Source organism: Lepisosteus oculatus, chromosome 16 (assembly GCF_040954835.1).
Source record: "Lepisosteus oculatus isolate fLepOcu1 chromosome 16, fLepOcu1.hap2, whole genome shotgun sequence".
NCBI lineage: Eukaryota > Metazoa > Chordata > Actinopteri > Semionotiformes > Lepisosteidae > Lepisosteus > Lepisosteus oculatus.
The window spans coordinates 6,830,131-6,847,049 of NC_090711.1; the positions used below are offsets into that span (position 1 = coordinate 6,830,131).

Sequence of the window (16,919 nt, forward strand, 5' to 3'; positions counted from 1 at the left end):
AGGATGGAGGCTGACGATCTGAACCTGCTGCAATTTCACGATGGATTCCACACCCCTTCAAACATTTCCTGTAAACTTCAAGTATTCAAGAATTTGCACATTCTTCTACTCATTTTAGGCTTCACAGCATAACATGACAAGAGCACCCAACTCTGTCCCATTCGCGTTTGGTGCGACATACAAAACAGAAACACAAGAAGGACTTTAAGTTGTAGGATTTTATTTTTAAATAACCTACATTGACAAAATAGGCAAAAAAAACATGATTGAAGGCTAAGACAAAAGTTGTTAAGCCAGTAAGAGATTAAAATAATAAAAGCGGCTAATTTCACTAACACTGCTTTCTAAAAACAAAAAAGAAAAACAAAAGGTCCAGAATAAAATTCATGAAGAAAATTCACATTAAAATTTTCTTTAAAGTTTTTCAATCTTTACACAAATACAAAAAATAAAAGCCCTAAAACTGTAACTCACTAGATTACTTTTTTTTGGCAAAGTTGATATCCCTCACATATTTTATCTGACCTTTTGGGGAAAAAAACAAATCCATGCCCACCCTACGATACAATAAAATAGTTTTTTCTTCAAGTAACAGATAAGGGAGTTGTTGCTTTAGCCTCTTAAAACAGTCTTCAGAAATAAAATTAAAACCGAAATGCAGGACTCAGAACTATGTGGACACTCGGGATACTGGGGGATTGCTATCTACTGCAAAATAAAAAACAAGTTCACATTTACACTGAAAACAAAAGAAATTCCCTGATAGAAACTGTGAAAAAGAAAAAAAAATTCACATTCTGTCTTCTAAAAGAGTAAAATAGTTAAGAAACTGTTTTCTCCAGTATCCGTGCTAAATTTCACCGATTGAAGTCCACACAGTTCTAAGTTCAGTTAAAATTAACACTAAAACATCACGCGCTCTCCCATCCACACACAGCTTTTGTGGTCAGCAATTAAAAACATTATTTCAACCCAAAAGGACTCTTTCATTGTTGACATAGGTGTAGCTTAAGGAATTCCTTGATTTTTCTATTAAAATATAGAAGTTATTGAGAAGTCCAAGGGCTATAAACAGACTGATTTTTTTTCTTTTTTTTAATACAGTAGCTATAAGACCACAGAGTTCAAAGGCTGCAAGGTCGTGACCTCGCAGCTGAGGGATCAGCCAGTTTTAGTGAAGGGTCAAGTCATTGTGCGCTGCATCGCGTCTTGGGGTAGGGAAGGAGGGGGACAGGAGATCTGACAGATCTGCTCACGTTGTCTTCAGCTGCAGATTTTAAACCAAGACACTTCCTGCTGACCTCCGAATCCCCCCTCCCTCTGACCCCTGACCCCTGACCCTAAGGCCTACCGTGATCCCTGCACCTTCCTCTCTCCCTTTTTGCCCCGTCCTCATTTCCTTGTCAGGATGACCAGCGTGGTGGAATTAGTTATGCTATAAAACAAATTAAAAACGGAATAAAAACCGCAAAGGGGATTAAAACTCAAAGTCATCATCTGCCATGTCGATGGCCCAGGCAAACTTCTCCCGCTGAGTCTTGTTATAGATCTTCTCGACGGGCACACCCCACTTCTTACACCTGCAAGTAAACGCGGGAAAAACACAATTTGAAAAATTGAGACAAAGCAGGCAAAAGGTTAGTTTTGCTTAAGAAAGGGCATCTCAAACTTTTCTCTCCTGCCAAAATCTAAAATAATTAGATACCTTCCTGTAAATGTAATGAGAAATACTTGATTTAACCCCCCCCCACCCCCAACTAGAATTATGGTAAAATAAGAGCTTGTTTCAATTAAAATAACCATTTAATGCTGTAACAAGCTACATTAAAATTAAAAATATACTCCAGGTCTTTGATCTCCAACACAGAACTGAAAAAAAAACATGTCACTCGAGAAATCATTTTGAGTGTCTTTTCAATCACCATAGCGTCTAGCCAGATCTACACCTTTCAAATTCTGCAAATCAGAAAACAAAGCAAGGAAAAAAAAAAAAAGAGTTCAATCTTAAACCTTAACTCTGAACTACCTGTCTGACAGCAAGCGATCCTTTGTGCAGATCTGTCACCAGATAGAAGTGTTTCAGACACAGGATCTTAGCTTCCTCTTACCATGCTACTGAGATGCGTGGGTCCAGGTAGTTGAGCTTGGATGTGCCCAGAGCAATCTGCTTGTTCTCCTCGCGGTCCGTTGCCTGAACTTCAAGCTTCATTAACTGCTCCTCTATTCTCTGAACGGCTTTCTTCTTGCTCTCTACAGCCCTTTAGGAAGAGACAGTACAACAGGAGAGCTGGTGAACTCCCCCGGTCCACTGACCAGCCTGCCCTGCTGATGCTTCTTGCGGCTTGAATACTCACTTTTTGGACTTCTCGTCTCTCCGTACTTTGGCGTCAGCCTTGGCACTCTTCAGTTCCCTCCGCGCATCGGACAGCTGATCTTTCTTGGCATCAATCTGTGACGAGCAAGAAGGAATGGGATCTGTGAGGAATGGCCAGTTGGCGCCAAGTCAGCAGGTTTCACTTCAAGTAATGAGGACTATTAGGCCTTCTGGTTCACTTTAGATCATGCTAGTAGTTCAATACCATACAAATATAGGAACGTTAAATTGACTTATTTACATCTGTCCGTAATGTAACCCCCGGCTAAATCTGGAATAGAGAATGCCATTCCAGGAATCTGTCAGATTAAGAAGAGTTTTAGTGTTCATCATGTGACTAGAACTTCAAGTTAGTCCACATTAGGAATGCTGACACCAGCAGCAAAACATGAAGAGGCAAAAGCTTCTTAAAGGGGATTTATGATTATTCTGTCATTAAACATGCTAAAACAATTAAAACAATGTGGTAATGTAAAAGTGTATTAAATACAAGCTTACTCCTGTTCTTTCCCTTTGATTTTCATTCCATAGTGTGCACCATCGATGGTCAAGAAAAGCATCTAACAGTGTGAATCAGAGACTTAATTTTGAAAGCATTACATTTAGTTACTCTTCTCTCAGTTCAATATCTCATGCATTTTACACCTGCTGCTGTGGAGTGAACTATTTTATGTCCTTCTAGTTAGATGTGGACATTTTGGTTCTACAGATGGTGACACACCTGCACAATTAACACCACATTTAGCAGAAAAGGCGACTGCCTTCATGGTAAGGAGTTAAAATTTGAATTCTCTTCACCTACCAAAAGTACTAAATCATGAAGACTGAAAATCAAGGGACAAAGGGGTGGAATGTAGAGATGCATATTTGCTATGATAATGTGTTTAAAGGAGAGAATAATCAGCTCTTGAAATAGCAAACACTTGCCACCCCAAACCTACACACCAAGGTGTACTTTAAATAGTCACCCATTTAAAATGGGTGTTCTGCAAACTCATGAAAGACTTGGCTGGCCACCCTAAAACATAGCCTTCTGAAACTTGTCATCTCAGTGGTCCACATGCACCCTGCAGCATAACAACTTTCAGTGAAGAAGGTGACAGAAAGGATAAAGATCACATTACCTTGGTCTACAGTTTACTGTCCCTATGAAAATACATCTCATTCAGTAACACTTTTTTTCTTTTTCTGAAGCAGGACTGGTTGTGAAGTTAATGGCCTTTTTAATTGCACACTGCCAGACCCACCTGGAGTGCACAATGCGTTCTAAATACAAACACAGACATTTTAATCATGCTACTGGCTCATCTTTCAGGAGAAACACACAACTATCACCCCACTGGAACCAGCTTCAAATCCCCTCTCTGTACCTTTGACTGCAGGTTCTGCATGGACTTCTCAAAGGTTTTGGGTGGCGCTCTTTGATGGTTACATAGGATAGCCACGGCCCTGTTAGCTCGGTTGTAGGATAGGATCTTAGCAGGGATGTTTTCATCAGCTAAAAAAAACAAAAAGAGCCTGTTAGGACTGAAGCTTCTTGTGGTGAGGAATCCAACTGATAATTTCAAGGAAAGCTGTATTCTGACATTTCCTCAAGAAGCAAATTCCTCACAGAAGTATCAGGATGTTGGAAAGTATTGAATTGCCTGCAACGTGGATAAACTGAAGCACAACTTCAATGACCTACCAACCTCATAGCGTGAACCTTGTTTGAACTATTGAGAAATCTAAGTTGCCTTTTTGTCTACACTGTCCATTTGGGACCACTAAGTGGAGCTGAAATTATCGATCCACAACCCATGTACCTCTCCAATACACCCCCCGAATATCAGAGCCTTTTGTGACTTGACAGACTGCAAGCTCCACAGGGCCTTACAGAAGAGTTCACAGCAGCTGGAGGAGCAGGGCAGCTCCCCCATCAAGCACCTGTCAAGGCCCAGGGGCCACTGCAGGTCGTGACCCTGCCGGACACAAGTTAACCCAATCCAGGTGGCTCTCAGCCCGCTGCGTGCACTGCTGGGGAAGCCCTGGGCACTTTCAGCAGGTCATCATGCTCTCCAAGTCAGAACAAACTGGGGGATCCAAACCTCTGTAGTCGTGCTTTTAAAAATACCTCCACCACAGCAATACAGTAGTAGGTACACCACACGGAGTGCTGCTCCTGGTCAGCTCTCACCAGCTGACTTGGCTGAAAACCCCGGAGGAAGAAGGCCGAGTCAGACTTACGAGTCGTGAGCTCCTTGAGCTGCTGCTGCAGAGTGATGGAAGCGTTATAGGTACGGAACACTTTGGCTGTGAGTCCGTCCATCAGCTCCTGAAGGTGCTTGTTCAGAATGGAGGTCTAGGATAAAAGAAGACCATAAAACTGCTGACTCTGGGGTGGAAAACCCACAAATTAATGCTCTATTGAGCACCTTGTCTCTACCCACAGGAACCATGCTCCCGCACCAGTGCTGGAGAGGCCAAATGGTGACTCCAGACTGTGAAGTAAACCACTAGATCCTGCAGCCTTTTAAGACATCAGTGTGGAGAACCACAATCTAAGGCCTTAGAAGAAAGCAATAATTTGCAAGCCTGTACTAAACAAAAAATAATCACGCGATCACCATATTATATTGAATACCAGTTATATGCACTTCACGGTTTATACCAATCATGTTATCTTCCTTTGGTGAAAATCAGTGATAGCATTCACTTTGGCGACAGATTCTAGTGCCAAGTTATTTTACTGCAACATCTGTTACAATTACACTCCAAGGAAAATGCTTTCAGTAGCTATGTGTGCATGGGACACCCTCACACAAAGAGACTAGACCGTTTTATACATGGATACCTCCTTACATTGAGACGGTCAAAGAGGTCATCTTCAGGTTGCTTGTTCTCCATGAAGAGCTGCAGATTCTTGAAGACCTAAGAGGGAAATAATTCAGAAATTCTGTACTGCACTCAGCAACCAAACAAAACTTACTACCACCACTGTGTAGTCAACTGTCGCTCTACAGACAAGATCAAAATTATTCTCTCGTTTAGCAAATGTCTGTAGTGAATCTACTGCATCTGTGAAGATGAGGCCAAGGGAGCTGGCCGCAGTGAGCAACACAACCCACAAGAGGGAGCCAGCTCCTTTCCACTGCCCTCTGGGAATTCCTCACAGGCATACAAAAATACCCCGATTGCAACACGCGCCCGAGGACAGGCCAGTCACAGAAGTACAGCTGATGAGGTAGGCAGGCACCAACACGTACGTCAGAAGAGACTGATAACGTGAAAAGGGAGCTCCCAAGGCACTGACGTCAACCGTTCTTAAAGCTCACCTTACGAGGATATAGAAAACAATTGACAGGTTACACCTGCCATTTCCCACCCACGTACCAGGAAGTTAGAAAGTATTGAATTGCCTGCAACTCGGCTATACAACTGAAGCACACAATCAATAACTTTCCGTACTCTTACAATATGCCCTCACCTCAATCCTGCACTTCCCAAACCCTAGGAGGCAAAAACGAAGTTTCAAGTATCTTTTGTTGTGGTGCTCCTGTGTCTTTCACTCAATTTTTTTTTACCTCTACTCTACTGCTATAACTGTCTAATTAGTGTTAACTTTACTATTGCATTAATTCTAACATTACTATGAGGTTTCCCTTGTATAAATAATACATTAGTACTAGGGCAGCCAACGGTCTACTGCAGCCATCGATGAATTCTTCACCAAATGAATGAAAAACATTTCCCTCCTGGTCTCAAGCCTAAAGATTTACACTGGCAGCGTCACGCTTCAGCAGCAGTTTAGGAGTGGAAAACAAGCTCCCCCCTCTCTTACCCTCTTCTCCACAGGAACCTTGTTGTAGTAGCGGATGGAGTCCTTTCCCAGGAAGTCGAACTCCACCATAAATTCCTGGCCATCCAGCTCGGGGTGCAGCTTGATGTGCTCCACTCTCAAGGAGCAGCAGCCCACTGTGTCCGCCGTCTCCCCCTCCTCCTTCTCGTTACCTGCTCTCAGCGCCAGCTGGGACGGAGAAAGGCGCTCGTTAAAGCCCTGCACTGCAGAGAGACTCGCAGTGCGCCTGCGTGCCAGAGACAGGCAAGAGTATTGATGGCTTGATGGGTGTTGGCCTTGGCACGTCCGCAAAAAGGAAGAAGTCTGCGGATGTACCACCATCCAATCAGGACAGATTCCACGCAATCCAGAAAAGGACGTTTTCCCCATGACAATTGGTCCGTCGTGGTATTTCAAATCCCTTTCCTTTCACACGTATCTCAGTGAGTGTCGAACTGTGGGGACACCCTAATAACCTGAAATATTCTCCTTGGCAGGCCAAGATGTTAGCGAACTGTAAATCTTCGCTGCCAAACGGTTCCTCTATACCTGGGCTCGCAGTGAAAAAACAAGGCTGCATCTATCTACAAGGTGACAGCAAGATTTCTCTACATGGCTGTAGAATGAAACCTGCTGGACTTCGCAAGTCAATCTTGAAAACCCATGATTATGACTTTCAGAAGTGCCAAAGTTCCTGAATCGGGAAGAGAAGCTTCCTGTGCAAATTCCCTTTGTCTTTCGTCTGTGGGCGGCTCCAGTGTAAAAAGTATGTAGTTAGAGCTAACCTCAGAATACAGTTTGGATGATAAATGTGCTCACCTTGTCTATAAAGTAGAGGGCAACGGCTCTCTGACGGATTTTCATCTCCTTGGACTTCCAATCCTCCCGGTACTGGTTCCGAATCCGGTCCACACACTTCTTCAACCTCCGCGCCGTCTCATACTTCTGCCAGTCCTTCTCTCCCTGAGGGAGCAGAGGGGACAGGCACCTGAGCATTCCAGCGCACCAACAGGGAGCATGGCCCCGAGAGGCATGTGTCCACACGGACACAGCAGCACCTACTTGGAGGAACGGCTGCTTCGGACTTCTCCAACGCGAATCAGCTGTTTCCCCTATTGTCATCTGTACGTTTGTGCGTTTCTTGGACGTAACTTGACAGCTTTTAAAAAAGCCCTACTGCACAAATTCAGACGCAAGTCCAAATTCCTAGAAATACAAACTAGCACTAAAAGCAGAACAGTTCGAATTCTGTATTGCATCAAAGCCACAAGCCACGACTTTCCAATGTACCTTGATCCTGGAGCTGGGGTTCAGCATGATGTACTTGATGGAGCCCTGAATGTTCTCCGTCCAGGATACCAGCCACGTCACCTTGTTGTCATGACGCACCTCCTTCCACTTGGTACCGGGAGGCGGCTTGGGAACTTTGGAGTCCCTGGAGACAAAGAGGCACGAATTGGAGGTAGCTCCTAGAGTTAACCTTGCACTCCCGCCTCAAATGCACCATGTGCGGAAATATAACACTCTAAAGTTAAAATATTCTTTTAATTCTTTTAATAAGAATTTTGAAAGTTTGAAAGGCTTGGTAATGCATTGGTCAGCAGAACTAAAGCAGTTGACATGGGCTTGATTACCTCCCAGGAAAGTATTATTTTATTGCTGATAGACCAACAAAAACCTCCACGCCGTCTTTTGTCAGGTACTACAGGTCAAGATGCAGATCTATAAAATTGCTCCTCTGAAGGCACAGACTAACTGCAGTCTAATGTAAACCTGAGCCACTTGATAAGTTATAACATTTTCGCTTTTCACCATGTTTCAAATTCATCACCAAATCCCAAGCAAAACATTTCCCCCTCTGCCTGCCTGCCCCTCCACAAATGGCATTCCCTTCAAGTTTTTTAAAGCAAAGGACTCCCACAATAAAGCCCTACTACGACACCACAAGTACAGTGCCGTAAAGACATAACCACACTAGCAGCAGTACTCGACAACCCCCAGCAGTACAGATCCCAGAAGTAGAAAGCTCCATAAACAAAGGCCAGTATCCAACGATGCTGGGAATGGAGCACGGGTGTCCTGTAGAATCTCCATTGCAGTTTTAGGCAGAATAAAGCCAAAGGCGTTTCTGCTGCTATGAAAAACCCAGATTGGAGTTTTGGAAACCCTTTGATCTTCAAAAACTAACAATATCTCATTATCTAAAGCACTGTCTATAGCTATAGCACCTAATCAGCAAAGCACAAAAAAAGAAAATAAAATCTGGGTCTCGTACACTGGGGGTGGGGGTGGGGAACTGTAAATCAACTAGAAGCCAAGTTTGTACTGTTCCAAGAAATCTCCGTCGATAATATTAACTATCATTTGACAACAGCTAAATGTTTGTACGAAACAGAAAATCAAGAAGACAGTTCTTTAGTTTGCCTCTAAAACCTAGCCGATTATACAGTGGGAGCAGAATCAGACTTCATACGTGGATATTCCAGGCTAGCTAACATTCCCTGGGTGCTGTACAGTCACTGCAGCTCCCCCAGCACCTGGACACACACACACACACACGTGAGCGCTCACTTGCTGCAGTTGATGATGATGTCCTCCGGCCGGATGCGCCTCTTCAGCATGCCCATCTTGGGGTGGTCCCCTCGGCCCCGAAACAGCCCCGGGGGCTCGATGCGGAAGTTGGCGATGCGCTCCTTATGGTTGTCCATCACACAGTAGCCGTACTCCTGCAGGATTCGCTCATTCTCCTCTTTGATTTGCTACAAGAGAAGTCACTTGCCATGACTTGGATGTATTTTTCGTCAGCACTTCCCCCACTATGCTCTAAAAGGTCTTGTAATGTTAATTCTCTTGATGTATCCAAGGTTGTTTTACACATTCGAGGACTTTACAATAGCCCGTAAAGGCAACAGAACTATTTTTCCTAGTAAAAGCGCCAACTTTCAAAACCAAACATGGTTACTCTTTAATTCATCGTCCCTATCAAAGCACGAGCCTTGAAAGGCACAAGAGAGCCTGTTCTGCACTTGGCAGTATGGGTACGAACACCAGCGTGCCGAAGACTATCTTCTGTGTCCCGAAAACCAGCACCCACAACACTGCCAGCTGAAGGCCGCAGCGTGAAATTCCTCAGCACGTGGGAAGTGATATGATGCCTCTGCAAATCAGTCCAACAGGCTGCGTTTCAATATTTTCAGATAAGGTTTGTCTACATGGAGACAAGAGGGGCTTCTCCTACCCTACAATCAGTCCTCATTCTGAGTTTCAATATTTTCAAATAACATCCCTTTAAAAGACACATTTGTTGGGCTCTCAGTTATTTAAAGCTGCCCTCTCCACCCCATTTGATAAAAAAACGTTCAGTTTTTTAACCAGCTTAAGCGTAGAAGCACGTTCCTTTGGATTCCTACTCCCTGATGTACCGAAGCTCACCTGGAAAAACCCAGCTACATTGCCCGTCTCCACACTGAACACTCGCACATGTGGAGCCAGGCGTGCACACTGGGTAGCCTACGCACCTGCTTCTCTTCTTTAGTCATCTGTTTCTTGGCCTCAGACTGAGCCTTGAAGTACTCGTGCATCTCTGTGAAATTGCACTTATTCAGGTCAGTGATAATGGACTTCTCCTCAGGCGTCATTTCCTGGGGCACAGAGACAAAGATCCAATTACTCTTTCGTTTAAGCCACCGAAAATTAACCTGGCCGCTGTCAGCGACGACAACCGACGTGACCTCACATCACCACCCAACTTCACCACTTGAAAATAATGGAACACAAGAAGACTGAAAATGATGCTCAGTCATTCAGCTTTTCCCTCTTTATAATTGCCACTTACTGCAAAGGTCAATACCTGTTCAACAACTGTGATATACAAAATGAATGTATATATATATAATTACAAAGTATGTGAAGACGGACAGTACTGGGGAGTAATTAGTTACTAAAACACTAAGGAGCTGGAATACCGATTACGTTTTAAACATTAACCTCCCCTGTGCTACACATACAGTGGCTTATCAATTTTGAGAAAGGCAAACGCATTCCTGTAAAAATACAATTTGTGCGCTTTAGGCACAAAGCAAGTGTAGAACAGCCACTTCTCATCCTTTTTACCCATTTTAAAAGACGAAACATTTTAACCTTGAATGTTATGTTGGAAGACTTAACACACTTCCTTGAAAAACAAAAAGATTTCTGGAGAAAATTCCTCCCCGCTGGGAAGGATGCATGCAGGGAGGGAGGGTGGAACACTCCCAGTCAGAAACTTTCCCCAATCTCCATTTGCACTCCATTTCTGGGCACAAAACACCTTTCCAAAGGGCGTAAAAGGCAAAGCATTCCCTATACCTTACGCCAGTCCTTGAAGAAATTTTTCCGGAAGATATCCTTGGTAGTGTATTCATGGTCCAACATTTTGGCAAAAAAGGTGGCCACTTCCTCTGCCTGAGAACTCAGCTTCATGGTTTTCCCTGTGGAAAAGGGAACAGCTTCATCAGGGAAGTGCCAATGGAAAACAATACTTCTCTACCCCAGAGAGTCTGCAGTTGTGGCTGCAAAGACCTATTCTGTACAACGAGGCGAGTATGAAATGAAATCCGTCATACTCCTTTACTAGCCTTTTCTATCAGGATGACTGGATGTGAACAAGCAATATGAAAGCCTTCTTAGGGCCAGATGAGGCCATTCACATTTTGAAAGTAATGGCACACGGGTTCAGGCCAGAAGGACACAAAACGTGGGGATTCATTCGATCTGCTGTTCCAAATAAGAGCAAACCAAAACTTCGCTTTTATTTCAAACTCCAGCTGCAAACTCTTGCTGACTCATTCCTTAGAGCCTGGCTTGCAGCTGACTTTTTGCTATGCAGAGGTGGAGTAGCCATTAAAAAAAAAATTGAAAGTCCAATCTTACCGTCATAGTAGAATTTGACATTACCGGGAAGAGGTTCATAGGGAGGGGCAAAAACTGGACCTTTGTGTTCCAGAAACTTCCATTTCACCCCATCTGTGTACCGCTCTTCCTCCCACCTGCAGCCAGAGCAGATGAAAAAGGGTTAACAGCCTGCTGTCCGGTTGCTGCTAAAAACAGACTTGTGTACTTTAATTTGCCATTTTCAGCCTTTGGCTTCTGCCAGCAGACCACATCTGTGTTTTTTTTTTACTCTACTGGGGTCTGCAACACGTCTGACCCAACAAAACCACCTCTCACAAAGTCTGACAGAACAGCGCTGTTCAGGAGATGCAAACCTTTCAAAACTTTAAAATAATCTAATGCCGCAAAAAGTAAATGTTTTTAAAAGAGGGGGGGGGGGCATTTTTTCACGTCACTTCTGAATATGAACAGATTTTTTCCTTGTAGTCACATTAGCGGCCTTCTGCCAAACACTATTAACAGTAAAACTTGTGCTGCCTTCAGGACTCCAGAACTCAAAGACATTCCTAAACCTGCAAAGTCAAGCGAGGCTAAAGAAGGGATGCACAGCTGCAGTTCACTGCCGTGATGGGAACTTCTGGTGGACGATCTAAAAAAAGAAATCTAGCTCTTTGTCAGTTTATAGGATGCCCCTAAACTGCAGAACAGGCGCTGTACAAGAGTGCTTTACAAGCAAACTCCGCAAAACGAACCATTTCCACTTCTCCTCAGGCTCTTTCTTTCCTTTCTTCTTGCCGTCAGCAGCTCCTTCCTTCTTATCCTTGTCTTTTGTCTTCTTTTTGGGTTTGATATCCTAAAAATAAAAAAAACAAGCACTCGTCAGCAACTGAACAACAGGCGACACTAGATCGGAACCACCACGGCCAACTACAGTACTCCACGGTGCAGTTCTCCATCCAAACATTTGAAACGACTAACAAAAACATGAGAATTTCACACATACCTCATCTTCTTGTTTCCTCTTCTTGGCCTTCTTCTCATCTTCCGTCTTGATTTTTTTTGGCTTAAATTCAGTGCTGCAAGAAAAAACATCCAGGATATTAAGCCAGCAGGCTCTCAAACTAAAGCAAGTTTCTTTTTGAGCCCTAAATTCCACAAATTCTTAACTTCTGCTGAATGGTTTTACTTTTAGAGGACTGGATTCATTATTAAAGATTACCTGAATTGAATAAAACGAGCTTAACGTGCCAAAAAACTACCCACATATGCATATAAATGTTCAGATGGACCCTGGGATTTTTGTGGGTGAATAACAAGGCTTAAGGAGTTGTAAGGAATACAATTTTTAAGACACCGATAACTAATTGTATATCCGTCATCAGAAAGCTACTTATTCCTCTTAAGGATTTCCATCCGATTCCTATCATGGAAGAGCAAGGCAGCACTACACCCTAGATGGGCTCCATTGGATTGCAGGACACACATACACAAACACAAGGACAATTTGAAACTCCAATTAACTGGTCTTTGGAAGGCAGGAGAAAACACAAACGACCATGGATTTGAACCCAAAGACCCAAAAGCTGCGGCACATGTGCTAACCCACATACCAATGTGCCGCCCATGGTACATATCTGGTCAAATCTTGATGCGTCAAAAATAAAGACCGCATGATAGACTAGAACTTGAGGAAAATCATAGACAAATGCTTCCAATCAAACTGTACCTGATAAATGTAATGCCACAAGAGGACCTTTTAAGGCAAGTGCATAATCCAGAGAGTTTTCACAGCAGCCAGGAGCAGAGTCTTACTCTAACTTTGTGCCAAGAGATACTCACTCATCGTCATCCCGTTCGCGCTTTAGTGACTTCTCGTGTTTAGGAGAGAAGCAATAGTCATCACTGTCCGGCTCTGCCTTTATGCGAGGAGGACTGAGGAAACAAGAAAGAAATAAAGTCTTTACATCAACTTTGAACGGTTAAAGAAGCTGGAACTCTGCCGCGAGGCCGCATGAAACATCGGCTGCGATTCCCTCTTCTTTTTAATTTTGAGCAAAGAGGACAAAAAAAAAAACTGTGCTTCACAAGATTAATACAGACTGTTCCTTTAATATAGTTAGATCATTTCTGAATACTTCAGAACGAACAAGGCATTAAAAATGATATACCATTCTAATAATAATTGTGGTTCCATAGTATTACAGAACAAGGACCAGGGGTCTTGATCGAAACAAGATCTAGTTCTCCAGGAACAATTCTGCCTCCTGCAGAGGATCAGAACTCCAGTGCTCTTTTGAACTTACGGCTGGCCCTCAACAGTACTCACCTAGAAAACCCATTTTCTTTTTCTTTTTTTACTTTATCTTCCTGACTGGGAGACTTGACCTGTATGGGAGAGGAAACAAAATAGTCACCGCCAAAGGAGCAATATTTTCTCAAAGACATTAAAGACTTAGTCTTAACTCCTAACAGAAATGAAACCTAGTTCCATGTTATGAGGATAGGTCAGGAAGTGGCTAATCTCATCACAAAAAAATGGTTCATGGAAATGTCCTGCACAAATCGACCATGAACAAAAAAAAAAAAACATCCCAATTCCTCCTTTAGCTTAAGAACTACAGCTATATTGAGAATGTGCTCCGAAAAATCCAGATCTCACTAATAGTGAGCAAAGGTCTGTCACCAAATTCCTGGTGAAATAAGGGAGAATAAAATCACTGAAGTCCCCTAAAATGAACGGCAATGGAGTCCCCTAATACTGCGCAGTAGCAGTCGGCTGACAACAACTGCATACTTGATGGCGATTCAAGGTCAGAATGCCATGTTAACGTCCATCATGGATGATGTGAGGGCAAGGGATGGGATCTTAATGGCAGATCAACTCAAGGTAGGTGACAGCACAGCGTGGAAGTGTTCGAACAAGCACTGAGCTATGTCCAAGTTCTCTGCAGAATGGAATGTCGGCTCTAATTCTGTACAAATGGAAGTAATCAAGGCATCACCCCTGTAAGTCATCAGTGAGGATCTGGCCTACTTTCAGGCCACTTTAGTTACAAGCATTTTAACACAAGTCCACCACCAGAACCCGGAGAGCAAAGAGTCCATCAAGTCCCCATAGCCCAACACATCTGTAAATGCTTTCTGCTAATCCACTATCAAATCATAGCATCCGTTTCCCAAGATGAAGAGGGAGCCATGAGGACTCGCTGCTGTGCCACACAGTACTGCTCCAGGAGTATTATGCCTAACACTGTCAGTTTCAACGTCACAGTAACAGCTAGGACTATAGCTGAACTCACAGCACAAGAGATCGTCCCTGGCCAAGCGTAATTGCTGTCTGCTTTAAAATCTGAAGAACGGACAATGACAAAGGCCCAAAGCCATCACCTGAGCTTTTGTCAGAAAGACAACCTGAAGAGTTCTTTTCAACCAGCACAAAGACACAACAAAACAGGCACAGTGCACAGCAGTCAATGGGAACTACACTGAAGAATGCAACAAAACTTACAGACCAACCTCAATCATTCCAGAACAATTCAGAATAGTGTAGAAAATAAGCTTTATTTCCATTAAACTTTTATCCACTATAACTTCACTGTCCTGATTTTATGGCATTAAATCTGTAGTTGATGTTGTGGCCCAGCTGAAAGACCACAGGAGGAGATTTTTCAGTGACCAGGCTTAGCACTTCTATCTTGAAATGAGTTATCGCAGAGCTGATGCAGTAACAGCTCCTCTGAAGGGTACCACAGCAGAGTACTGTTTCTGGAGAGCAACCCAGGTGGAACCCTATCCACAAGAATTACCTTGACACTCACCTTGAATTCCTTTCGTTTCTCTTTGTCCTTGTGCTTGTGTTTCTCTGAGCTACCGTCTTTGTGCTTGAGCTTGTCCTTATCTCTGTGTTTCTTTTCGGAGAAGTCCTTATGTTCACTGCAAGAGAGGATCATTTAAGAAAGAAGGAAGTAACATTGTAAAAACACAAGACAAAATGTGAATTTAGAAGGCACTCTTCCAGACACATCAGGAGAGCACACTAAGAGAAGTACTATGACCAATTCATTCTACGTTCTTTGGTGCTGCCATTTTATATGGCAAAGTTAAATCTTAAGACTTACAAAAAGTATCACTTTTAATAGATAATGAAGTCAAGGCTAGCTACCCCAATTTCTAATATTTCCCATATCCAGTTTCCGAACCACAGTGAATTGCTTGAGCAAGGACTAAAGACAAAAATGTATAAATTGCACACAGATGTAAAATCAAAAGTCAATCTGGCAAAGCTTTGTGAAAAGCAATTCCATTAATGATCAATACACTCTTCTAAATGCCCTCTCCATTTTCTCAGACACAGACTCCAACTTCAGACTTGCAAATGGTAGGATTTTATAAAGAGGCGCTGCGATACACTAGCAAGAGACCGTCTGGTTTAAAAACGTCTTGTTAGTCACTCGCAATTTTATCTGGAGCAAGAAGGTCTGACCGAACACCGGAAAGCTTTTCAATGGCAGTCAGATAATAGACAAACTTCCTGGGTGACAGGGAAACTTTGTTTACAAAGTCAGAGAGAGGAGGAAGGCATTGTGGAGAAAACAAAGCTAGGCCCAGTCAGCACTGAGGCCCCAGACAGACACTCAAACTGTCCCACCCTGCCCCCACCCTGAGTGGGAATGGCTGTTCCACAGTAATGAGGGCTTGAACTGAAGCTTGAGAACAGCCACTGGCAACTTTGGAGGCGATAGAACGCAATTAACCAAAACGTCAATTGCTACAGGTATTTTGAGTCTGTCGTGGTTTTCAAAACTCGTGGGGCGGATGTTCTGTAGGATATTGTTCAAGACTTCAACAGTGGGGTGAAAGGCAAACCAGTTAGTGGCAGTTATTGTTAACTAAAGCAGTCCAGACAAGCCCATCTGAAACAGGGGCAGGTGTGATTACCAATGACACACTAAAGTGTTTATATTTGCGCTGGACTTTTACGGTTCATGTAGATCAGTTAGTTCGGCCTCCACTGGGTGGGGTTTCACAGGAAGCCCAGGACCTGCGTCCCGGTCAGTTCAGTCAGTAGTCTGAAGTGAAGAACACTGCGACCTCACATACACCCACAGGCCTAGTGGCTGCCACTACAGAACAGCAGGGATGGGGGGTGGTCGAAGCAAAACACATTTGTGTGCAAGAAATAAAAACAGCTGAAAGGGAAGCCTGAAGCTTAAACAGTCTCTAAAAAAAATAGAGTCAAGAGACAGGCTGGGATAAACTTTCCTTTCTACAAAAGAAATTTCAACTTCATTTTTATGTCATTAACTGCTGTACTACTTTCCCGATACCCTTTTCATTTGAAAAACGATCTTTCGAAGTATTTGCTCCATTTAGCTCCGAACAGTGCCCCGCCCCACACATACAGGCATACAGCAAGTCCTACAATACTTATGCCTTGCTGTTATTTTTCATTTCAGTAGCAAAACGAATATGAATATTAGATTCCACAATTCCCCCCCCCATAAAAAACTGGAACAGCCAGCTCATGTCTTAATGCGTAGAAATTGCTGTATCGCTTGTCCTCTCAAAAATGAAGACTTTCATTGTCCAAAAAACATTTACTACAGTCAATACACAGACTTTGTGTAGTTTTCCATTGGTTTTAACGTCTTAAGCCAGCTTTTCCATACCACTGTGGGACTCGCCATCAGTATCTTATAACTTCACTCCGTGTGGTATGTTAGATTAGACTGGACAAATGATTAATTGAAGCCACATGGGCTGTATATGCCCTTAAACATCTAGCATCTGAGGGCACCTATAAAGCATAAAAGACTGCAACTCGCCAACAGTGGGCTATGCAGGACTCCCTTGTAT

General features: G+C 43.3%; 1 protein-coding gene across 2 annotated transcripts in view; it reads right to left on the bottom strand.

Annotated features, from left to right (window-relative positions):
• Window positions 1-203: 203 nt before the first annotated feature.
• The window catches only part of LOC102684483 (DNA topoisomerase I), a 29,671-nt gene continuing 12,955 nt past the window's right edge, over window positions 204-16,919 (bottom strand). The window contains exons 4-21 of one of the 2 annotated variants that reach the window (XM_006639521.3): window positions 14,882-14,996; window positions 13,390-13,448; window positions 12,903-12,995; window positions 12,067-12,139; window positions 11,816-11,916; window positions 11,103-11,218; window positions 10,539-10,660; window positions 9,710-9,832; window positions 8,763-8,950; window positions 7,482-7,626; window positions 7,011-7,154; window positions 6,195-6,380; window positions 5,216-5,284; window positions 4,601-4,715; window positions 3,745-3,872; window positions 2,355-2,449; window positions 2,109-2,258; window positions 204-1,580 (exon numbers count right to left, since the gene is read on the bottom strand). In XM_006639521.3, coding sequence (XP_006639584.2) covers window positions 1,478-1,580; window positions 2,109-2,258; window positions 2,355-2,449; window positions 3,745-3,872; window positions 4,601-4,715; window positions 5,216-5,284; window positions 6,195-6,380; window positions 7,011-7,154; window positions 7,482-7,626; window positions 8,763-8,950; window positions 9,710-9,832; window positions 10,539-10,660; window positions 11,103-11,218; window positions 11,816-11,916; window positions 12,067-12,139; window positions 12,903-12,995; window positions 13,390-13,448; window positions 14,882-14,996 — 2,125 coding nt within the window. In that variant the 3' untranslated portion in view covers window positions 204-1,477. Of the gene's footprint in view, window positions 1,581-2,108; window positions 2,259-2,354; window positions 2,450-3,498; window positions 3,641-3,744; window positions 3,873-4,600; window positions 4,716-5,215; window positions 5,285-6,194; window positions 6,381-7,010; window positions 7,155-7,481; window positions 7,627-8,762; window positions 8,951-9,709; window positions 9,833-10,538; window positions 10,661-11,102; window positions 11,219-11,815; window positions 11,917-12,066; window positions 12,140-12,902; window positions 12,996-13,389; window positions 13,449-14,881; window positions 14,997-16,919 lie in introns of those variants that run through there. The other variant, XM_015364852.2, reaches the window with a different exon arrangement.